The 25,257-nt window shown below is 38.7% G+C and overlaps 1 protein-coding gene across 1 annotated transcript in view; it reads right to left on the bottom strand.

The window, feature by feature from the left end:
* TRPC5 (transient receptor potential cation channel subfamily C member 5) overlaps window positions 1-25,257 on the bottom strand; it is a 242,908-nt gene that overhangs the window by 75,834 nt on the left and 141,817 nt on the right. The window contains exons 4-5 of the mRNA XM_070951894.1: window positions 22,079-22,218; window positions 2,471-2,793 (exon numbers count right to left, since the gene is read on the bottom strand). Of these exons, the coding sequence (XP_070807995.1) occupies window positions 2,471-2,793; window positions 22,079-22,218 (463 nt within the window). The remainder of the gene's footprint in view (window positions 1-2,470; window positions 2,794-22,078; window positions 22,219-25,257) is intronic.

The raw sequence follows: 25,257 nt of genomic DNA, 5'->3' as shown, positions 1-25,257 counted from the left end.
TAAAACCCCAGAAATTTAAAATACCCCAATTAAAATTATTATGTTGATAGGCCAGCCTGGCAGAACAACAGGGTCTTCAGTGCGCAGCGAAACACCCGGAGGTCGGAGATCTTACGTATTTCCGGGGGCAGTTCATTCCACAGGGCTGGGGCTCCCACAGAGAAGGCCCTCCCCCTGGGTGTCGCCAGCTGACATAACTTGGCCAATGGCACCCTGAGGAGACCCTCTCTGTGGGAGCGGACTGGCCGGTGGGAGGCTATTGGTGGCAGAAGACGGTCTCGAAGGTACCCGGGTCCTATGCCATGGAGCGCTTTAAAGGTGGTAACCAACACCTTGAATCGCACCCGGAAGACCACTGGGAGCCAGTGCAGCTCGCGCAGGAGGGGTGTCACGTGGGCACAACGAGTTGCGCCCATAACCACCCACGCGGCCGCATTCTGGACCAGTTGGAGCCTCCGAGTGCTCTTCAAGGGGAGCCCCATGTAGAGAGCATTACAATAGTCCAACCGGGAGGTAACAAGGGCATGAGTGACCGTGCGCAGGGCGTCCCGGTCCAGAAAGGGCTACAACTGGCGAATCAGGCGAATCTGATAAAAGGCCCCCCTGGCCACGGCCATCATATGCTCTTCTAAAGACAGCCGTGCGTCCAGGAGGACACCCAGATTGCGAGCCCTCTCTGTGGGGGGCAAAGATTCACCCCCAATAGTCAGCGATGGCACCTGCTGACTATATCGGGGCGCCGGAAGCCACAGCCACTCGGTCTTGGAGGGGTTGAGTCTGAGCCTGTTCCTCCCCATCCAGACCTGCACGGCCTCCAGGCAGCGAGACATCACATCAAGGGCATCGTTGGGGTGGTCTGGGGTGGAGATGTACAGCTGAGTATCATCAGCGTACAGATGACACTTCACCCCAAAACCACGGATGATCTCACCCAGCGGCTTTACATAAATGTTGAACAGGAGGGGTGATGTTGTTGGTAGCCAATTAAAGTTACTTGCTTTTTACTTGCTGACTTTTCCACTGAAATGTCCAAGGATGTCATGGAGTTTTACTTAGTCACAATTGCTGTTAGCTCTGATTTTGATTCTTATGCTAGTTAAGTTCACTGATCTTTATTTTCATTTCTCACCCCATCCCAATTCCCCCACTCTATCCTATCCTACTCTACCTATAATTATTATTACCCTATGGCGTTACAATAGCCAGGACCATAATGCTATTGCAGAATAGTAGTTTGGCTTGCCAAGGTACCAGCCCTGTTATAGGACATGTTTATGTGCTTCCCAAGGTCCGCCAATGGAGGGCAAGCTGGCTTTGTACCAGAGAGAAAGATGAGTGACTCTTCTTTAAGGCCCCCTTCCTTCCCGGAGTAGCCTCACAAACGGGCATCACAAGCAGGAAGGTTCAGAGCCATCAGGAATCTGCCTGCCTGCACAGAGCACCAACTTGTTTCCCCATATAGTGGTACCTATCTATCTACTGGCATAGAACATGCTTTTGAACTGTTAGGAAGCTGGGGTGAGTGATGGGAGCTCACCCTGCTAGGCAGAGCTAGGGCTTGAACTGCTGGAGCTGAGACCATCTCCAGCATTATTAAGCCACTGAGCCACCACACCTATGTTCTACCTATAATTATATCTGGGAATGGCCATGAGATAATGCTGCCTATGAAATAATTAGGTAAGTGACAGAATAGCCCACAGCTATATAAGGGCAGAGAAAGAAACTCTAATTTATCAGGTTTCTAAAAGGGAGGGTAGGAGATTTGTACTTTCAGACTTGCAAGAATTTGTTGAGTTTTATAGATGAAGGAGCACAGTTCTGATTTTTCATTTTGGAAAGGTGTTATTGGATCACAAGGAACTTCATTTTGATCTAGCAGCTACCTTGCTTTTCATTGGAATAGGATGAAATCTAGCTTTAAAAAAGCATATACACAAACACACTGAGCTAGAAAAAATTAGCACAACAGGATCCCTAGTAAAGAAAGTGAGACTGTGTTTCTTAAGTGGCAACTTCCTCTGAGCTTGCATCTATTCTGCAGGGATGGGAATTTTATTTTTGCATGCTCCTTTTTTAAGGATCTAGCCTCAGTGAAGAGCTGCCCTCCAGAAACCAAGCTTACGACAGCTTTAAGAACAGCTGTCTTTAAGAACAGCTCTGCTATTTGTTTGTTTGTTTGTTTTAATCTAATAACAGAAATGCCCGGGTGTCTGGTCGTTGTTAAAGGCTGGAGTTCAGCTTTGCCTTGTTCAATATGTTCATCTGAGATAACTCACAGTGTGACAATTGAGACTGACATTCACCTAAGTATACAAAAAGGCATCATTTGCTATGCCAGATATTGTGACAAGATATCAGGACTATACAAGACAGGGGGGCATGGGACAGAGAGACAGACAGAGGGACAGACAAACAACAACATTCAAGGGCTGTATGCAACAAGGAAATCCAGATGAGTTAGCCTTACGTGGAAAAGGCATTGTTTTGCTTCTCACAACGGATCCCTTTGCAATTGTTGGGTTCTTCAGAGGCACTCGTCTCATAATAGAAATAAAGCTGGTTGAGTCCATTGGCAAAAGCTAGGAGTACCAGGCAGTAAATGAAGAGGAACTTGAGAATGTCAAGCAGCATACGTCCCAGAGAGATTTGCAGGGGTCCCAGGTGAGAGTTTGCTGTAAACAGGGAGATGAGACGCAAGGAGCTTAAAATGTTTGAAATGGCAAAGAGGGCTTCTGCTATCAGGGTTGGGTGCCACATTTCCCATTCCTCCCTTGGACGGGAACCATTGTACTGCAAGAAATAATAGGGGGAGGGGAGGGAAAGGGACACAGGTGAATGCTTGCAAGTCAACTCTTGAAGGCACATTATTTCATGTCATTAAAGCATTCTGCTCATTCTCTCTCTTCCTCCCTCTCCCTCTCTCTCTCTCTCTCTCTCTCTCTCTCTCTCTCTCTCTCACACACACACACACACACACACACACACACACACACACATGCAAGCAGGTAGACTAGACTAATGGAAGGCTTTGCTGCCAAACAGAGGGGGTTATCTCCCTCTAATTCGCTCTCTCCCTCCAAGGCCTTCCCATACAGGTAGTCCTACACATATAGCAGTTTGTTTAGTGACTGTTCAAAATTATAACAGCACTGAAAAAAGTGACTTATAATAATTTTTCACACTGATGACCATTGCAGCATGCCCAAGGTCATGTGGTCAACCTTTGCCATTTTCTGACAAGCAAAGTTAATGAGGAAGCCAGATTCTCTTGACAACCATGTTACTAACTTAACAACTGCAGTACTTTACTTAATAATTGTGTCAAGAAAGGTCATAACATGGAGCAAAATTCACTTAACTGTCTCGCTTAGCAATATAAATTTTGGGCTCAATTTTGGTCATAAATCAAGGATTACCTATACTTGATTCCCAATGCATGAACATAGCAGAACAAAATAAGCAGGCCATCTCTCCCTTCCATTAGGACACAATCCTGATGACCAGGCTTGATAAATTATCCTGTGATTAAAGAACAAACCCAAGGAAACCTCCTCCAATCATTAGGAGCGTGCATGAAATAGAAATTGCATCTTATTGCAAGCTTAGAACAAAACAGCCCCATCAAAATGTCAGTTTGGAACAATTGAGTTGGCTGGCTTCCACTGGAACAAATCTCAAAACAGCTGAAGCATTTTATTTCAACTTGAACCTCAAAACATCAGTGTCCAAGCCCATCAGTTTTGTTCTGAGCTCAGTGTACTTAAAAGGGCCAGGGTGATCTCAAAACATTGAGTTTGAAATAAAGTTGTGTTTGAATATTGCTTGCCAAGAAAAGCAAGTGTGTCCCCCACCCTTAGGGGAAATACAAATGGATTTGTTTTGCATCTGACCAAGCTATAAATTCAATTGAGTTATAGGAATGGAGAATACTTAAACTTCTTTAAAAAAAATAAAAGTAATTCTTTTCCAGCACAGAGGATCTGAAATTGTGTACAAACCTATTTCTACATGATTTCTAATTGTTTCTGACAGTTCAGACTATTCTCTACAGCTGTGAACGTCATGGATAGAACTTGTTTTGTAGAAGTCCCTTAGAAAATTTACTTTTAACACTTCACTAGGTCTTCATCTGGAAGTTACAAGAAGAGACTGAGAGGCTAATGCCAGGAGGGTTCTAGGATACTAAATATGTCTTGTGGTCAGTGACAAATTTCTCCCCAATGTGTGTGGTTCATGGTCAGTGTGTCTGCTGAATATAACAAAGGCAGAACGTGATTAAATCATTTTCCTACCCAGATTTTTTTGTTTTAGAGGGGGAGAAGGGGGAATAAACTGAAGGACAAACTCTAATGAGCTTGATTTAATTTAAAAAAACATTTCAATTACATCTTTCTCTTGTCCTGGGTAGTTTTGGCTTTTTCTTGCCAAAATGCTCAAGACAGCATTCCAAATCCTAATGAATATCAAAAAGACCTGATGTCAGCAGTCCCAGGTAGATCTGAGAGAAAGACAACCAGATGAGCTAATTCAACTTTAATGAATTTGGAATTTAGATTTAATTTGGATTGGATTACAAACTGATTGGTTGTATATAAAGGTCGAAGAAGTGAAAAACTGACTTTTTCTCTTTTTTGACTCGATAAAAACGGATGTGGATTAAAAATAAAATGGTGATTTGTTAGTTAGCTGAGTGGAATGGTGGATTATAGAGAGAAATCTGTAGGAGAAAGAAGAGCGTGACATGGAATTGTCTGTTTTGAGAAAACCTTTGAAGAAGTGAGGAAAAAAAAATAAAACCTTGAATTTTTAAAACGATAACTGGTGAGAACTAAGGATGATATGTTTTGCCTATAAGAGGATAGACTTTGGTGATTAAAAAAGGAGGACCTTAATGTGTCTTAAAACTGGAATAATATCAACCCAGAAAGAATAAAATGGAACAGGAACTTAACGAATTGATAAAGATGATGTGTTTGGAAATAAAGGAAATGATAATAAATTTGCATGGAAAATTGAAATTCGAGGATGTAAAGACTGAGCTAGAATGCCCTGAAGATGAAAAGGAAATGACTAATGAGAAACAAGAAAGAGAAATGGATAACAAAGAAGACAAAGACAAAGAGACTGACTATGGAAAATTAAACAATTGTAATACTAAGTGTGAACAAAAAGAAAAGAAACAAAGAAGGAAAAGAGGGTGGAATAGGAAAAATATAAAAAAAATTAAATGATTACACTGGAATTTACAGTGGAAATATAAGAAAAAGGGAAAATAGATGGAAAATAATAAGAAATAAAGGACAAAATAAAACACAAAATAAGTATACTGGGATTAACAATGAAAAGACACAAACAAGGAAATAGAAAGGAGAAACAATGGGAAATAGAGGGCAGAATAGGAGAGTGCAGAATTCTAAAATACAAAAGAAAGGAAGAAGAAGGAAAAAGAAAAGGAAAAGAGGGTGGTGGAGAAGAAAAAATATTAAAAATATAAATGATTACACTGGGATTTACAGTTGAAATATAAGAAAGAGGGAAAAGGGAGGGAAAACAATGGGAAATAAAGGGCAACGATTTCATGATTTTAAAACACAAAATAAATTCATTGAGATTAACAATGAAAAGATACGAAAAAGGAAAGGAAAAGTAGAAACAATGGGAAATATAGGGCAGAAAAGGAGAAAGACAGAAAGACAGAAAGAAATGAAAATATTTTCAGAACTGTAAATTTATTTATTTATTTATTTACTAGTCGCATTTTTATGCCACCCAACTCCCTAGGGACTCTGGGCAGCTTACAGCAAAAAACAATGCGAACAATATCCCTAAGGTGACCAGACATCCCGCTTTTGGCGGGACAGTCCCGATTTTTAGCAATTTGTCCTGCGTCCCGCAGCGTTTTTAAAAAGTCTCGATTTTTCATTCTGCCTCCTGAGTCCCGGCTGCCTCCTGAGTCCCAGTTGATGGCTAGAGGGGAAAAAACTGTTTAAACTCTTGCCGCGGGGCTTCAAAGGGCCACCCTACAGGTGATCAGTGTTAAAAGAAAACAAATGAGTAGACCGATGCCTGCAAAAATAGAAAAAACAGCCCCTTGCAGCTTCTGCATAGGTTAATTAGCACAAGTTGATTAGCTCAGCTTCCCCACCCTCAGTTGATTTGCTCTCAGCTGTTTGGCGCAGGGCTCTGTTCTGTTGCTAGCTGCAAAGAGTTCCTGGAGTAGATTTTTTTCCCCCTAGCTATGCTGAAAAAGCAAAAGCGAAAGCAGGGTCTTTGCTGCAACGTGACAAAATGAGGCAGAGAGAGATTTCTTTTTCTTTTTCCTCACCAAAAAAGGTAGGTGCAAAACTGCAAACAATGGGAAATTTAGGGCAAAAGAGGAGAGTTCAAGATTTTAAAACACAAAAGAAAAAAAGCTCTATTTAACTAGGGAATTGTAATAATTGAGATACTATTAATTGTATATTATGTTGAAAGCAGAAATGGTTAAGTTGTGGTTTGGAGGAATATATGGGGGAAATTATTTGGTTTATTATTATTGGTAAATATAATTAATTGATTTGTAAGAAATTGGATTGCATGGAAATAATTGGAATATTCATGTTCATATTGATTAATATACAAAAAAGATAGTTATATAACTAATTGATTTATATTAAAATGTTGAATTTGTATTAAACAACTGTATTACATAATTACATAATTAACCAATGTGAGGATGGATATAAAAATAGATGACAATGCGAAGGGGTATAATATAGAATAGAAGGGAAAAATTGTATTTGATTAAGATTAGAGATGAAGATGAAGGGTAATATTGTTTTTTTTTAAAAAAATAGATAAGGAATAAATATGGCAAAAAGGAAATATAGAAATTGTAAATTTAATTGAAATGACTAAACACTGTTTAAATTTGTGAACCGGCCAAATACTCTGTTCAAAGAAAATACATTGTATGTTTGAATGTGTGTTTCTAATTATTGTTATTTATTCATATTTGTTCTCTTTTATTCTTTAAAGTTTAACAATTCATTCTTTATCTTAATATCTTTATATTTGTTTGGGGTTGCCTTTCTTCCCTTTCATCTTTTTTATTGTACAGCAATCTTTCTCCTCAAACCTACCACCTCTCTCTTTTCTTTCCTTCTTACTTTCTCTTCCCCCCACCCTATTCTTCTCCTCCCTACTTCCTCTTCCTTTCTCCTTCTCCTCCTCTCTTCCTCCCTCTCTTACCCTCACTCCTACTCTAATTTCCCTTCCCTTCCTTCATCCCTCTCTATTACTGTATTCTTTTATGCATATGGACTACTCAGAGGGCTGAAAAAGTTATTTTTGACTGATCCTTGCACTTTTGACCAGTCCTTGAACTTAAGACAGTCCTCACATTTTACATTTTTGCCCTATCTTATCACCATGGTGAAGAGAAGCAGTTGTGAAATGAGTGACATGGTTGTTAAGAATGCTGCACGGGCATAAATGTGAGGATGGTCATAAGTGTGAGGACCAGTCAAAAGTGCGAGGAAAAAACTGCAGTTATCTCTACTTGGAAGAATAGCAGCAGTTAAGATGAACATTTTGCCGAGATTTCTTTTTTTGTTTCAAATGATTCCGGTGCTTAAAAGTGATAAACAACTGAAAGTCTGGCAAACTGGAGTGAATAAGTTTGTCTGGAACAAGAAAAAACCGAGAGTGAAATTGAAAATTATGCAAGATGTTCCAGAAAGGGGAGGTCTTAAACTTCCAAACCTACAGTTATATTATGATGCAGCAGCTTTGACTTTAACAAGTGATTGGTTTGGAAGGAAAAAGACTGGAATATTGAACATAAAAAGTTTTGATCTGGAATTTGGATGGCATGCTTACTTATTTTATGATAACAAAGTGGATAAAGTATTTAAAAGCCATATACTAAGAGATTCTTTGATGAGAGTTTGGAAGAAGCACCGATTCAAATGGGATTATAAATTACCGCTATGGCTGGATCTTGGTCATACTTTGTGGAATACAAATATAATGTCACTCGGGGGGGTTTTATACAAAGAGGTTCTTTTTACAGATGCGGGCAGATGGCAGCTGAAAACACTACAGACACTGTTGGATGAAGGGATTAATTTAACTTGGCTACAATATAATCAATTGCAATTGAGATGGAAAGAGGATAAAAAAACTGGTATTATGTTACATGAGGAAGAATTGGTTAGACATATAAAAGAGAAAGGTCCAATGCATATTAAAAGGCTTTATAATGTTTTGCTAGAAAGGGACTCGGAAACTGAATTAGTCAAAGATTGTATGATTAAGTGGGCACAAAATTTTGAAGAACCAGTGATGTTGGAAACATGGGAAAAAAATTGGGTTCAGAATGTAAAATTTACACAGTCTCAAAATTTGAGGGAAAATTTTTACAAAATGTTTGATAGATGGCATTTAGACCCCCAAAAATTGTCGTGTATGTACCCTAATGTTCAGCCAAAATGTTGGAGATGTGATTGTTTAGATGCTACATATTATCATGTTTGGTGGACTTGTAGGAAAGTTAAGGCTTTTTGGATAAAAATTTGGTGGGTTATGCAGAATGTGTTAAAGAAAAAAATTCATTTTTCTCCACAACTGTTTTTACTGGGTATAGTTAAGGGTTTTACATTGGGTGAAACAAAGTTGATATTGTATATGATAACAGCAGCAAGACTATTGATAGGTAAATACTGGAAAAATGAAGCTTTGCCCACTATCGAGGAATGGACTATGAAGATGGCCAGTTTTGCAGAGATGGCGAAGATTTCAGCATATCTAAAAGACTGTTCACAAGAGACTTATGAATGGGAATGGAGAAAGTGGATAGATTATGTTCAGAACAAATACCAAACTAGGAAGTATCAAATAGCTTTTATTTGAAAATGATATATTGAGATAGAAATATGTTATTGTAATGAAGATAAAAAAGAAAATTAAGGGGGAGGGAGGGGTTCAAGTTTTATATAAGTTTTATATAAAGGGTTTTTTTTTATTTGATATGAGTATACTGTGTGGAAGTCTGGGGGGAGGGGAGGGTTAGGGAGGGTTAGGGAGGTTGGGAAGGTTGGGGTGGGTTGAGGGGGGGAAAAAGGGGTGAAAATGTAATTGTAAAACTTTTGCAATAAAAAAAAAGTGCGAGGACCTATATTTGTGGAATACAAATATAATGTCACTCGGGGGGGTTTTATATAAAGAAGTTCTTTTTACAGATGCGGGCAGATGGCAACTGAAGACATTAGAAACGCTGTTGGAAGAAGGGATTAATTTAACTTGGTTGCAGTATAATCAACTTCAATTGAGATGGAAAGAGGACCAAGAAACTGGTATAATGATGCATGAAGAAGAATTGGTTAGACATATAAAAGAGAAAGGTCCAATGCATATTAAAAGGGTATATAATGTTTTGTTAGAAAGGGATTCAGAAACTGAATTGGTTAAAGATTGTATGATAAAGTGGGCGCAAATTTTTTTTTTATATAAATACTTTATTGAATTTTCCAAAATAAAAAGATAATAAACAATCTCTATCTTGATCAGAGGTACAGTGTTTATACAATTTAGTAAATCATATGTTAAATACATTCCTTCCTTAGCTATACAATATTCTACACAATATGAGTCCAATTCCAATGCATAACAAGTCATATCCTACAGTCATACTTTTATTTTGTTCTTCAACCAGTTATACCAATTTCCCCAAACTTCATAATATTTAGAATTCTCCTCGTTTTTTAACTCGCTCGTCAATTTTGCCATTTCTGCGCACTCTAGAATTTTATTTATTAATATTTCTTCTGAAGAAACTTTTTCCAAAGTTTCGCAAAGGCTAGTCTAGCCGCGGTTGTAATCTGAATTATGAGTTGCGTATTGTTATTGTTAAGGCCATCTTCAGTCATACCCAAGAGGAAGGATTCTGGGGCTAGGATTATCTCCTGTCCCGTTATTTCAGAAAGCCAAAGTCGGATCTTTTACCAAAACTTTTTGGTCTCAGGACAGGTCCACCATAGATGATAGAAGGTGCCGACTGTTTTTCCACATTTCCAACATGTGACTGGGAGATTTGGGAATATTTTCGCTAACCTAGCCGGGGCTAGGTACCACCTGTGTAACATTTTATAGTGGTTTTCTCTAAATGATGCCGATTTCGTTATTTTATAGTTCCTATTCCAGGCCATCTCCCAGTCGTTAAAATTAAGTCTGTATCCCAAGTTTTTTTCCCAGATATTTAGCTGTTTTTTTGCTATGGTCTCTGCTTTGTCCTCATCTAGTAGGAAGTTGTAGATTTTCGATAGCATTTTCTTATCTGTTCCCCACAAAATTTTATCAAAATATCCATATTTCGCTTCAATACCGAATTTATCTCTATCTTTTTGAAATCTGGAATTTATCTGCATGTAGTTCCACCAATCCATGTTAAACCCCTGGTCCCTCAAAGAATCCAAAGGTTTGAGCTTCCCTTCTTCATCAAGAATGTCCTTATATGTGCCCAATTTATAGTCTTCTCTCCTATTTGGGGCCACTAAAGCTTCCATAATAGACAGCCAGCTGGGTACCTTGGTGTAAATCCTCTGTCTAATTTCCTCCCACGTACGAATAAGTGTCTCCCTAATTTTGTGTTTATGAAAGTAAGTTTTCCTCCTGTTCTTTGTATCCCACAGGTGAGCATGCCATCCTTCAAAGAGATCGTGTCCTTCTAGTGTCAAAATTCTTCCATCTTGTAGCTTGATCCACTCCTTAATCCAGATTATTTTTGCCGCCTTTTGATATAATTCCCAATCAGGGCCCAAACCCTCCCAGGTTTCTTTTCCCTTGGAGTGTCTTAAGAGAAATCCTCGATTTCTTACCCTCCCACAGAAAATTTCTAATATGTTTGTTCAAATCCAGAAAGAATTTTTTATCTAATGATATCGGAATATTTTGGAATAGGAACAAAATTTTAGGTAAGATGTTCATTTTAATCGCTGCAATTTTATCAATCAGAGACAATTTGAGCTTTTTCCATCTATCAAGGTCTTGCTGTATTTTCTGCAATAGGGGGATATAGTTATCATCTTTTAATGAGGAAAATCTCGCAGTAATCCATATTCCTAAATATTTTATTTTCTTAACTACCTGGAGGCCTAATAAATCTTCCAATTCTTTCTTTTGTAGATCTGTCATGTTTTTCACTATTATTTTGGTTTTATTCTTGTTGAGTTTGAGGCCCGCCACTTCTCCATAATCTTGTATTTCCTGCATTAATTTTAATCCAGTTTCTAATGGATCTTCTATTATGAGGGCAACATCGTCAGTAAAAGCTTGGGTTTTGAATGATTCCTTCCTAATCTTCAAGCCTTTAATATCTTTGTTAGCTCTAATCTTTCTAAGTAGCACCTCTAACGCCAAAATATAAAGTAGGGGAGATAGGGGACATCCCTGCCTCACTCCTTTTTGGATCTGAAATACCTGAGTTTTGCCTCCATTCACTAATATGTTTGCCCTCTGATTTTGATAAATATTCTCTATCATCTTCCTGAAGTTAGTCCCAAATCCCATAAGATCAATTTGTTTTATCATAAAGGTCCAATTCAAATTGTCGAATGCCTTTTGGGCATCGACAAACATTAAGGCCAGCTGTTTTTCAGGGTGTTGTTCATAATATTCTATGGTGTTTAGAACTATTCTCAAATTGTCTCTAATCTGCCTCCCTGGGAGAAAGCCGTTTTGATCTTTATGTATCCACTGATTTAAAATTTTTTTGAGCCTCTCCGCTATTATATTCATGAACAGTTTGTAATCTGCATTCAGCAGTGAGATGGGTCTGTAATTTGATATCTGCTTCAGGTCGGCACCTTCTTTCAGTATGAGCGTCAAATACGCTTCCCTCCAAGAATCTGGGATTGTTATACCAGCAAGAGCATCATTTAGTATTTCTAATAATTTTAATTTCAGGACATCGTCGAATTTTTGATATAATTCCCCGGGGAGACCGTCTGGGCCTGGTGTTTTGTTCTTCTTTATTTTAGAGAGGGCAGTTTTTAATTCCACTATAGTGATCTTTACATTTAACATTTCCTTTTCTTCTTCAGAAATAAGAGGTACTTTGGCTTCCAATAAATACTGTTCCACCTTGTTTAACTCAATTCCTTCATTTTTGTATAGACATTCATAAAATTTTCTTATGCTTTCTAATTTGTCTTCTTCCTTCGTCAGAAGGTTACCCTGAGGGTCTTCTAATACTAATATTTGGTTTTTTTCCTTCTCTTTTTTTAATTTATACGCCAGCCATCTCCCCGACTTGTTAGCATTCTCAAAACAATAATGCTTGGATCTTTTAATTTTTTGTGCCATCTCCTCCTGGTCCAATAAATTCAGTCGATGTCTCATCATCGACCACTGTTGTTTAATCGCCTCATCTCCCGGGCGTTGCTGGAGTTCATCTTCAGCATATAATAGCTTTTTGGTGAGCTCTTCTCTAATCTTTCTTTTTTCCTTATTTTTGAAGGCAGTGTATGAGATGGCTACCCCTCTCACATAAGCCTTCATGGTGTCCCACACAATTTCTTTAGCTGTCTCTCGATTCCCATTTTCTATGAAGAAGCGTTTAACTTCTTCATTCAATTTAAATGTAAACTCTTTTTCATTTAGCAAGTTAGTCCTTAGACTCCATCTCTGTTGTATTTTTTTTGGTATCGTGATGCCAGCTAATTTCAAGGAGCTTATGGTCTGCCCAAGCATTAGTGCACATATTAACCTTTTTAATTTCTAAACCCAGTTTTCTGGTGGCCCAGACCATATCTATTCTGGACCAAGAGTTCTGTGGCATTGAATAAAAAGTAAATTGTCTATCCTGGGGATGTAAGGTACGCTATATATCTATTAAATTTATCTCATCCACCAAGTCAAAAAAGGTCTTTGGTAAGGGAGATCTTTTATTCCTTTTAGTTATGTCACACTTATAATCGTACTTAGGATCCACAATTCCATTAAAGTCCCCTAGCATACATATTTCATTATGTGCCCATTTTGCCAGCTGTTCATGCAGTTTCCGGTAGAATTTCCCTTGTTTTTTATTCGGGGCATAAACCCCTACCAATAACACCTTAGAGTTGCCTCTCGTTATTTCTACTATAAGTATTCTCCCTTTTCCATCTTTATATTTACATTCTGCCTCTATTCCTTTCTTAACATAGATAGCGACCCCCCTTTTTCTTTTCTCGGCTAATGAAAAAAATACACTACCAAATTTAGTATAATTTAGATAGTTGGCTTCATCATTTTTTATATGGACCTCTTGAATGCAAATTATATCGGGATTTTGTTTCACCAGTTTTGACAATATTATCCTTCTTTTTTTATAATCATTTAAGCCATTCACGTTCAGCGATATGATCTTGGTATCGTTCATTCCTGTAATTGGTCTCTGGTCTCTTGTTCTTATTTACCTTTTAAAGTTACTGCTCTCACTGGTCTAGATTTTTTCCCTTTTTCCTCTGTGACTTCCTTTTTCTTCTCCTCTTCTATGTCTTCCCTTGTGATTTGTTCTTGAGATGTCTCTTCTTCCGTATTTACTATTTCGTTTTCCTCCTTACTAGTTTGTTCCTCTTCTCCTCCCCTTAATTGGTCTAAGAAATCTTGAGCATCGCTTAAACAGTCAATTTTAATTTTCCTCCCTTGCCACGAGATTAGCATTCCTTCTGGCAAAAGCCACCTAAATATTATGCTTCTCTTATTTAATTGGTTTGTCAGGAATCTGTAGTTTTTCCTCCTTTCCCTCACTCTCCTTGGAATTTGTTTCAAAATGTTTATTTCTTTTCCCCCATAGATAATTTTTTCCTCCCGGGCTATATTGTACAGAATGTCTCTAACTTTCTTTCTAGCGAAGCGGACATGGACCTCTCTAGGGAGCTTGTTTCTTCTTACGTAGTTCGTTTGAACTCTGTACACCTCGTCGATCTCTTGAATTATTTCCTGCTTGTCTTGCTGAAGGGTCTCTGCAATCAATTCAGCCATCTTGTCTCCTAAGTCCTCTTCCTTGTCTTCCAAGATGTTTTGGAATCGCAGGTAAAACAAGGCCTTATCCATCTCAAGTTGTATCAGGGCGTCTTCTGTTTCTTTGTTCTGTGCCAACAGAGTTTGGTCCACTATATCCAGTTTTTTCTCATTTTTTTCGATCCTTTGTTCTGCTTTTTGAATTCTATTTTCATTGCTGGCAATAGCAGTTTGGATCTCATTCATTTTGGAATCAAGAGCATGAATGTCTTAATTTTAATTCAGAATGGCTGTTCAAAAGTTTCTCTTGCATCGCAAGCATGGTTTCTTGTATTGATAAAAGAGACGATTGTACCGTTTGCAACGTTGGGGTTACTGGGGGTTTATCTGATTTCTGGAGACCTTCTACTGATTTCTGGCTGGCTGGGGAAGACATTGCTAAGGTGGGGATAGATGGCACTTTTTTACCGGTTTTTGCAAATGTTGATGTCAAACTTGCCATTTCTTTCAAAACCGATTTTTGATCTCTTATTATCTCCTCTATCTTTCTCCAAATTATCATCCAGTGGCACTTGCCACGTTTTCTCCGGGGTACTTTCTTAAATCCTTATTTAACTCCTTTATTGATACCAATACGCTCTCAATAAATTCCAGTTAATACTTAATTCTAGATTTCTAAATTATTATAGTGCAATAATTCAACATTTCTAACAGACAACAATCACTGATTCTATAGTTCTTATCTAATTTAAACAATAGATTGATGAATTAAAAAATTCTAAATTCAGGTCTTAGTATAAAGTATTATTTAAATAAGTTACCAAATGCTACCAGTAAAGATAATTATTCTAGATTAGATAAATTAATAGCAATGAATTAATAAGTTAATAGATTCTGAATTCAAGTCTTAATGTAAGGTATTGATATAAATAAGTTGCTAAGTGCTACCAGTAAAGATACAATATAATAGGTTAATTCGATAAATACAGATCTAAGTTCTTATTTGCAGATATGCCTAATGGTTATTTGATAGAGTCAGTGCTTAATACTTAATTTTTATATATCTATATTCTATATATCTATATTCTAAATTCTTATCAATCAACAAATCTAATTAATAATAGTTATAAAAGTGATTTAAGAAAAAAAGTTCAAGTAATAAGGTCACAAATAGAGGATGAGGAAGAGTACATATAAGTGTAGGTATGTTGTTTTGTAGTATTTGCAGAGTTGTAAGTCTTCACCTTCGCCACTCTGTTGGGCTCCAATGCTCCTCGATGGTAAATCTCTCTGCTAGAGCGTCTTCTTGTTCGTCCTCTGCTATTTCACTCTTCCAGTTCAATGGAGGCACTTCCTGTTTCGCTGAGGCTCTCGAAAAAACTAGTCACTATGTTTCTCCTGCTTCCTTCCACTCATTCACAAAACACAAAGCCAGCCACACCAATGATCTTTTCTTTCTTTTCTCTTTCTGGAGCTCTTTGTAAACGCAATCTACTCCCTCCGTTTCTCTCGTCCGCTCGTCGGCTTGTCAGGTCTCCGTGGATACGATCTGCTCTGCCCTCTTCGTCGCCGCCTCTTGCCGATCCGAGCACTCCTCTCCCGACTCCACCGAGCTCCTCTTTCCACTCTCTTTCAGCGCTCAATCACTTCAGGTATGGGAAAAAAGGCTTTTCATCTGCCACAGCACCTCCGATCTCCTTCTTAGCTTCCCGTCTTTTGCTGGTTATTGCAGCTTCAAGCCCGCCATCAATGGCCGGCTCACCGCGTTGGATCGACAGAGCCGCCTGGTCCAGCGGGAGGTGGTCGTGCCCCACTTTCCCACTCGCCTGGCTTCCTCTTTTGTCCGCAGGACTCTCCGGGTCCCGCGCCCCCCAAGGGATCCCCAAAACACAGTGAAAAAAGGTGTTGAGGAGCAGCAGGCACTCACTCCACACCCTGTCACTGCAAGTCCCCAACCGGAAGTCTCGGGCACAAAATTTTGCAGAATATGGGTTCAGAATGTTAAATTTTCACAGTCGCAGAATTTGAGGGAAAATTTTTATAAAATGTTTTATAGATGGCATTTAGATCCTAAGAAATTGTCGTGTATCTACCCTAATATTCAACCAAAATGCTGGAGATGTGATTGTCTAGATGCCACATATTATCATATGTGGTGGACTTGTAAAAAAGTGAAGGCTTTTTGGATAAAAATTTGGTGGGTTATGCAAAATGTTCTGAAGAAAAAAATTCAGTTTTCTCCACAATTGTTTTTATTGGGTATAGTTAAGGGTTTTACATTGGGTGAAGTAAAGCTGATATTGTATATGATAACAGCAGCGAGATTACTGATAGGTCAATATTGGAAAAATGATGCTATGCCCACTATTGAAGAATGGACTTTGAAGATGGCTGGTTTTGCAGAGATGGCGAAGATTTCAGCATATCTAAAAGATCGGACACAAGAGACATATGTATGGGAGTGGAAAAAGTGGATAGATTATGTGCAGAATAAATATCAAACTAGGAAATGTCAGATAGCTTTTAATTGAATGTATTAAATAGTGATAGAATAATTGGATTGTGAAAATGTGAAGAACATATAGTGGGTGGAGGGGTTCAAGTTTTATAAAATATGTCTTTGATTTGGATTATACTCTGTGGAAGTCCGGGGGGGGGGGGGAAGGGGAGGGTTAGGGGGGGTCAGGGAGGGTTAGGGGGGGTTTGGGAGGGTTAGGGGGGTGAAATTGAGGAGAAAATGTATTTGTAAAACTTTTTCAATAAAAAAAAAAAAGTGCGAGGACCTGTCAGAAATGACTTTTTTCAGCCCTCTGAATAGTCCCTATACACATAGCCATGGCCACCCGGTCACATGACCAGCTAGCCACGCCCACCCAGTCACATGACCTCCAAGCCATGCCCACAAAATAAGCCATGCCCACAATGGTGTCTCTCTTTACCAATGTTAAAATTTGGTGACCTTAAATATCCCGTAAAATTTTTTTAAAGGAAAACATTAAAAACCCATACACTACATTCCATGGCTGGGTCTCGCAAGATCGCCGTAGCGAGATCAACGGCCCCAGGCCTGCCGGAAAAGCCAGGTCTTCAGCGCTTTCCGGAAGGCCAATAGGGTGGGGGCGGTCCGGACCTCAGGAGGTAATTGGTTCCAGAGAGCCGAGGCAGCCACAGAGAAGGCCCTCCCCTGCGGGCCCACCAACCGACATTGTTTAGCTGACGGGACCCAGAGGAGACCAGCTCTGTGGGATCTTACCGGTCGCTGGGAGCTATGAGGTAGAAGGCGGTCTCGAAGATAACCTGGCCCTGAGCCATGTAGGGCTTTAAAGGTAATAACCAACACCTTGAATTGTGTCCAGAGGCCGATAGGGAGCCAGTGCAGCTCGCGGAGAATTGGTGTAATGTGGGTGTATCTAGGTGCACCCACAATAGCTTGCGCGGCTGCATTCTGGACCAACTGTAGTCTCTGAACACTTTTCAAAAGTAGCCCCATGTAGATGAGTTAAAATTGCCTTGGTAGTACAGTGGTCTAAAGCACCCTGTTATTAAGACCAGCTGCCTGCAATTACTGCAGGTTTGAATCTCGCCAGCTCAGGGTTGACTCAGCCTTCCATCCTTTCTAAGGTAGGTAAATTGAGGACCCAGTTGTGGGGGCAATAAGCTGACTTTGTAAATATACAAAAGGATGAAGGCTATTACTTAGCGCATTGTAAACCGCCCTGAGTCTCCGGAGAAGGGCGGCATATAAATCAAATTAAAAAAAAATTAATAGATGAGTTTAATGTCAGAAAAAAAGAGAAAACAGTGATATTAATTAAGTGATTTTAAAATAAGGGGAGTATAGAGCTGTATGAAATAAAGGGAATAAGACGTATACTCTATATTTTAAGTTTTAAATATGCTCTATTGAAAACTGGAGAATAAATGTCATAATTGGAATATTTCAAACTATATATCTGAAACATAATCCAAAAGAGAAAAGAAGGTAAATTAAGAATATTTTAAGAACTAATTGGACTGGGTAAAATGAGAAATGATTAAGATGCGCTTTATAAATATATATTTGAATAAGTGGAAATATATTGTTAAGATATTTTGAGAAATATATTCAATAATTGAAATTGAATGTAAAACTGAATGAAATCGAAATGATAAAAATGATTTAAATGTTATACTTGCAAGAAGTAAAACAGAAAAAATACATTGGTAAAAGTTAAAAAGATAAAAGATTAGAAGATTGTTTGAGTAAAGATTTGAAGGAAAAAAGGGAACAAGATGAAATATACTGTTAATAATTAAAAGGACAAGGGATCGGGCTACCTGGACTCCACAGTGGAAAATATTAAATTGAAAATGAATACAGCAATAGAGAGAGATGAAGGAGGGGAAGAGAATTGGAAGGGAGGAGGAAGGAGAGAGAGGGATGGAAGAGTAGGGAGGAAGGAAGGGAAGGGAAATTAGAGTAGGAGAGAAGGTAAGACAGGGGAAAGAGAGGAGGAGAAGGAGAAGGGAAGGGGAAGTAGAGAAGAGAAGAAGAAGGTGGGGAAAGAAAGTAGGAAGGGATAGGGAAGAGGGAGAGGGTAGGTTTGAGGAGAAAGATTGTTGTACAATAAAAAAGATGAAGTGGAAGAAAAGCAACTCTGAACAAACAAATATAAATAAATTAAGATAAAGAATGAACTGTTTAAGAATAAAAGAGAATAAATATGAATAAATAGTAAAGTTAGAATCTAGGGACAAATGAAAATGGTGTTTATGTATGCAAGTATAGAAATATTGAGATATGTTTAAAAAAAAGAAAAGGGGGAAGACAATTTTGGCAAAAATTGTAATTGAGTAAAATGTATTTGAATTTGATTAATTGTATAAGATAAGAAACGACCAACACTCTGTTCAAAAAAAAAAAAAAAAAGATGTGGGTGAATGTGGGAGAGGAGAAAAAAACCAATAAAACTTTTTTTTTTTAAATCAAATATGTAGAATGAAACTGATTTCAATAAAAGAACTTTTGATCTCATTCACCATAGATCATTGCATGGTAGAATATTTAGCAGAAGTTAGTAATGGTATGTGGGAAAGATTTCTGGTTCTCAGAGGTGACATTATGTGAATTATGAAAGTTTTTTTCTGATGTCAAAATATTTCAACCTCAGAACATCCATGCTATTCTTCAAACAGTTCATTCTGAGTATGCTGGAAGAGTTCCAGTGGTTAAAAAGAGCTGTTCCAACCTCGAATCTGAAATCAGAATACTGTTGTGACCGAGGCCCAAATAGTGATTACCAAACACAATTCAGTCCTCAACAAACTTATTTTATTAAAACAGCTGAGAATTAATTTATTCTCAGCTTAGTCCAAAACAAAATTCTTAATAACTAGTCCATCAGCCTTATCACCAATCTTTGATGTCTTTGGCAACCTGCCAAAGGCTTTTCTTGGCAAAACCCCCACAAAGTTCAAGAGACATTGACAAGAAGCACGGGAATCAACGTTGCTTTTCTACAAAGAACCTAACAGCTCGTTGCTGCTCTTTTAAGCCTTATGGGAGTGGCCAATCATCTTCTGGCCTTATTTCCGTGTTGTCCTTTTTGCTTTAGCTGCTCTTCCTGTTCCTCTGACTCTCTGCTGTCTGCCTCTGGAGGCTTCAGAGTCCGCACATTGCTCCCAGGTGGTCCTGGCCCCATCTCTGCCTTCGATGCAGAGCCCTCGTCCGGGCCTTCCTCTGACTCCAGGACTGGCTCATTGTCCTCCCCAGCCTCCTCACTGTCCGACTCCGCTGCCAGGTCCGCAAGCTGCTTGCAGACCACAACAAATAGTTCATTTCAAGGCCAGATCATTCTGTTACTTTCTAAATGATCGATGTCTACTTTGAAACATGGTGCCTACCTTTAAACATTATTGAATTTTGATCTCTGCTCACAGAAGGTACAAAATATTTTCAACGTCCAAGAAAGAGCATTTAAGAATGTTTTGATGAACTATACTGAATAGCCAGGCAAAACAGTAAAGAACTATGTGGCTAGGACTTATTTCTGGAGCTAAGCAAGAAAAGAAAAAATAGAGGCCATTGAAAAGATCCTTATAGGAATCAAAATCCTAAGAAGTTATACAAATTCTAATAATTAGAATTAGAATCAAACTGGGAGTAGGGAAGAAAAGCAAATCCATTCCCACCCCACTCCAGGGGGAAGGATATTGCAAAATCTCCATTCCCACCCTACTCCAAGGCCAGCCAGAGGTGGTATTTGCTAGTTCTCTGAACTACTCAAAATTTCCGCTACCAGTTCTTCAGAACCTGCTGAATTTCACTCCTGCTTTCACTCCAATCAGACTGGTCTCTGTGAGGGGATCTCACAAAGATTGATGGTTCGTTGGGGGCGCTTCCAAGAAAAGGCAGCACGCAAGGATGCAATCAAGTTAAATCTTTATTTAGGAATAAAGTAGGTAAAATGAGTTCCCTGGCATGGAGGCATCCATGCCTGGATTGAGCCCATGGATCAGTCCCGTAGGAAGGTAGAACAAGAGCCCAAGAGCAGCCCCTGTGCAGGCGTTCTTATAGGGGCCCTTGGCCCCTCCCTTACCAAGGTGTGTGAGGGGGCCAGAGGGCCATTAACTCTCCCCAATGGGGCTGCAGGGGCCGGAGCCCCTTGACCCACCAGTGGGATCAAAGGTGCCTCTTTTCTCCCATCTGGTGGCCTTTTAAGAAACTGCCATGGCTGGCACAAAACACCTAAAAATTCCCCTTCTTGCCAGCCAATGACAGGTGCCAGAGAGTATATATGAGAGGGTGAGCAGGTGTCATAGACATGTACACGTTTACAGGACCAAACACAAACACTTGCACAGAAGATTGTGTCGGTCAATGGGTACAGGTTTTGTGAACAGTCCCTATGTGCAGGGACTACTCAGAGGGCTGAAAAAATTATTTTTGAGCGCTCCTCGCACTTTTGACTGGTCCTCACACTTACGACTGTCCTCACATTTTATGTTTTGCACCCTATCTTGTCACTGTGGTGAAGAGAAGCAGTTGTGAAATGAGTGACATGGTTGTTAAGAATGCTGCAACAGGCATAAATGTGAGGATGGTAATAAGTGCGAGGATCGATCAGAAATTACTTTTTTCAGCCCCCTGAGTAGTCCCTATGCACATAGCCATGCCCACCCAGTCACATGGCCAGCTAGCCATGCCCACCCGGTCACATGACTACCAAACCATGCCCCCAAATAAACCACACCCACAGAACCTGTTGTTAAAAAATTTGAATCCCATCACTGGTAGTACCAATGAATCAAGATGCTACCCTGAAAGAAGGTAAAACTAAGGAAAGGTAGGGATCTGCATCAGAAAGAAAAGAGCCAAAAGCATTTGCAGAGGTTCTCTGTATGAACTATTTTCTTTAAGGACCACAGAAATGAATCTAGGACAACTTGCCATAGCCAACTCACGGCCATCTAACACTTATCATATTGACTTATCCCACATAGAATTGTTCATGGTGAGTTTTCCTGTGGTAGGTTGGCTACAGAAAAATGGCCACAGTGAGTTGGCTGTGCAAGTTAGCCATGGTGAATTGTCCCATTTCTCACAGAGAGATGCAACAGAGCGGTGGATGCCATGCACATTTACTTATCCATAGTAAAACTATCCAAAAAATATTTTCCTATTCATTTTCTCTGCAAAAAGCTTCTATTTTTCATCCTCTTCTTTTCTGTTTGCCTTACAATAGATTTCTCTTTTCTTTTTGGATCTATTTGAGCTTATTTTATTGCTCTGAGTTACCACTCAGTGCTGTCCCTGTTTTCTGCTAGGCTTCCCTTGGGTTTTTTAAAGGAAGCTGGGGAAACTAAGCAAACAGCAGAACACTTGAGAGATGACTGCACAATGAGAGACAACACATTTACATACATCACATACACACACACACCCATCTAAGAGCAAAGCTAAATGCCAGTGTGTTTAGGATTTTGCTGAAATTTCCTTCTAGCTTTTTGGAGGGGAATAAGAACTCCAAAGCAATTTCCTTGTCATTTAATGGAAGAATTATAAAAAAAAGTAATGCAGAAGAAATCTACGCACTGCACTCATTTATGGTACCTTGACATAGGCAACAATTTTCAGAGAAATGGTTGCTAAGTAGAGAGAGTTCATCGCAAAATCCATCAGGTTCCACCAGTCGTGCACGTATTCGTTAAAGCCGCCATCCCACATTTCTTTGATTTCTCCCCAAATAAAACCTGTAAGGGGAGGGAGGGTGAAAAGACAACTTTCAATTCTCTTAAGCCACTGTTATTGGGTGCCATAACAGAACACATTGGGAAAGTTAATTAAAACATAACAGCAGGGAAACACCAGTTTTTAAATTAATTTATTTCTTTTATCAACGAGAATAAAACAGATAAACAGAAAATGAACATCCAATACTAACAACGAAAAAAAAAATTCTTGTGCACAGAAAAAAAACAACCAAATGTCAAATTTATCTAACATTGAACATTAAAAAACCCACCCTGGCTGGATGCGGAAAAGTAAATAAATAAATAACCCCTGATAGGTTCTCCCCCCCCTTACATAATGGGTCAACAAATAGTTATAAGCTTTCCCATCTTTATTTAACAAAAATATTATATTAAATGAACAAATATTCCAGATGAGTAAGTCTGTCTAATAATTAAATCAACCCAACATTTAATCATAATATATATGTAAACAAACCAGTCAACAGGTTAGTCCAAACATTACACTAATCTTCAAATCCTTCTGTTAACCATCTGTTATTGTATTTAACTCATAGAAAGTCCTCAAACAGCTTCGAATCCCTTATAAAGTTGCCTAGTCCATTGTCTCTAATCAAGGTAGTTAATTTTGCCATCTCTCCTAATTCAGTCAATTTTAACATCCCCTCTAAAATCCTTAAAATATGTTCTGTTTTTCCCCATGACTTATGGCCATTTTTTACACTTTCAACTGTTGCAGTGACCCCCTGGTCATATGATCAGAATTCAGACATTTGGCAACTGAGTCATATTTATGACAGCAACAGTCTCCCAGAATAATGTGATCCCCTTTTGTGACAAGCAAAGTCAATGGGGAAGCCAGGTTCACTTAACAACTGTGTTACTAACTTAACCACTGCAGTGATTCACTTAACAAATGTGCCAAAAAAGGTCATGACATGGGGCAAAACTCACTTAGCAAATGTCTCATTTAGCAAAAGATGTTTTGGCTCAATTGTGGTTGTAAGTTGAAGACTATCTGTATTAAGATCTGCTAGCCATGCAGTAATTGAAAACGTTTTAGTCTGGGAAGGCTGACTTCTAAAACTGAGTTTCATCCCTATCCTGGATTTTGTGTGGCTAAGGGTTAGGGTTAGAATATAAAATAATAATGGAATGGAATGGAATGGAATGGATAGAGTAGAGTAGAGTAGAGTAGAGTAGAGTAGAGTAGAGTAGAGTAGAGTAGAGTAGAATAGAATAGAATAGAATAGAATAGAATAGAATAGAATAGAATAGAATAGAATAGAATAGAATAGAATAGAATAGAATGAAGGGACCTTGTAATCTAACCTAATCTAACCCCCTGCTCAAGCAGGAGACCCTATACCATTTCTGACAGATGGCTGTCCAGTCTCTTCTTGAAAGCTTCCAGTGCCGAAACACCCAACTTCTGAATGCAAGCTGGTTGATTGTTCTCACTGTCAGAAAATTTATCCTAATTTCTAAATTGAATCTCTCCTTGATCAGTTTCCATCTATTGTTCATTGTTCCATCTATTGTTCATGGTCTTCAGATGCTTTGGAAAATAGGTTGACCCCTCCTCTCTGTGGCAGCCCCTCAAATATTGGAATACTGCTATCATGTCTTCCCTGGTCCTTCCCTTCACTAGACTAGCCATGCCCAGCTGTTCATATATTTTAGTCTCCAGTCCCCAAATAATCTTTGTTGCCTTCTCTGCACTCTTTCTACGGTCTCAACATCTTTTTTACAGATGGTGACCAAAACTGGATGCAGTAGTCTAGGTGTGGTCTTACTAAGGCTTTATAGAGTAGTATTAGTACCTCACATGATCTTGATTGAGTCCCTATGTTAATGCAATTTAGGATTGCATTGGCTTTTTTGGCTGCTGCCTCACACTGCTGGCTCATATTTAATTGGTTGTCCAATAAGACTTTAAGATTCCTCTCACAGTTACTGCTATTAAGCCAGGTTTCACCCAATCTATATGTATACTTTTGGTTTTTCTTGCCTAAGTGTAATTCTTCAGTTTTCTCCACATTGAATTTCATTTTGTTAGATAGGGCCCAGTGTTCAAGTCTGTTAAGATCCCTCTGGATCTTGAGCCTATCATCTAGCTTAGTATCATCTGCAAATTTGAAACGTAATTATTTTTACTTCTGTAATTGCTATGGTTTTTATCTTGAATCACTCTGACTGGTTTAATGACTGTGATAGTTTGGACTGCTTTTTTATTCTTTTTTTTAAATTACTATTTGTTACTGTTAATTTTTTCCCTTAATTTTATGTGCACAGGTCTCCAAGAAGAATTAGACTGAAAAGGAACAGAGGAATGACAAAATACACAAGAAATTGGAATAATATGGGTAAAGGCTCTTCATACCATCTCCACCCATTTCTAACCACTGATCAATACTGCCAGTTGGAGACACGATACTCATTGGCTTGTATTTTGTCACTGTCCCATTAGGGCTGCACAAATATTTATTAGCTTCAGGCTATAAAGTTTCAGTCAAAAATTAGAGGATTCCTGGCTAATGCCACATGGGGATAGGATCTGCTTTAATCTCCCTAACCTAACCTGATTTGCTTTTCAATTGATAAAATAAAATTGGCCTTTTTTAGCAAAGAAAAAAAAAACCCTGTGAAATGTTCATGGATAGGAGGTGCTGCTTTGCACCTGTTTAATGATGAGATGGTCAAGATCTGGACCTGCAGCTTTTCCAATAGAGAAATGAGAGCAATCTGGGTGATTCAGAAAAAAAGAAACATTAATAATAATAGCAATCACTAACAGTAGCCCTTCACATTGAAATGTGTGGTTGCATTCTCAATTCCTTTCTTCTATTTCTGTCTCTTTGGAATTTGCCTGAAGCAGTCTCTTCTAACCTTATGAATAGAGGAGAATATTTGTAGTTTAGGGTTGAATTGTGGGGTACTTTAGTGCTCTCTTAGCTTGGTAGTTTTCTTTCAAACATTTCATCACCCAACTAGATAACATCATCAGTGCTAGAAAGGAGGAGGATGGAGGAGGAGGAG

The sequence above is a fragment of the Pituophis catenifer genome, unplaced genomic scaffold, assembly GCF_029215685.1.
Source record: "Pituophis catenifer annectens isolate HBS135680 unplaced genomic scaffold, rPitCat1.0.hap2 SCAF_11, whole genome shotgun sequence".
Taxonomy (NCBI): domain Eukaryota; kingdom Metazoa; phylum Chordata; class Lepidosauria; order Squamata; family Colubridae; genus Pituophis; species Pituophis catenifer.
This window is presented reverse-complemented; position numbering and strand designations above follow the sequence as displayed.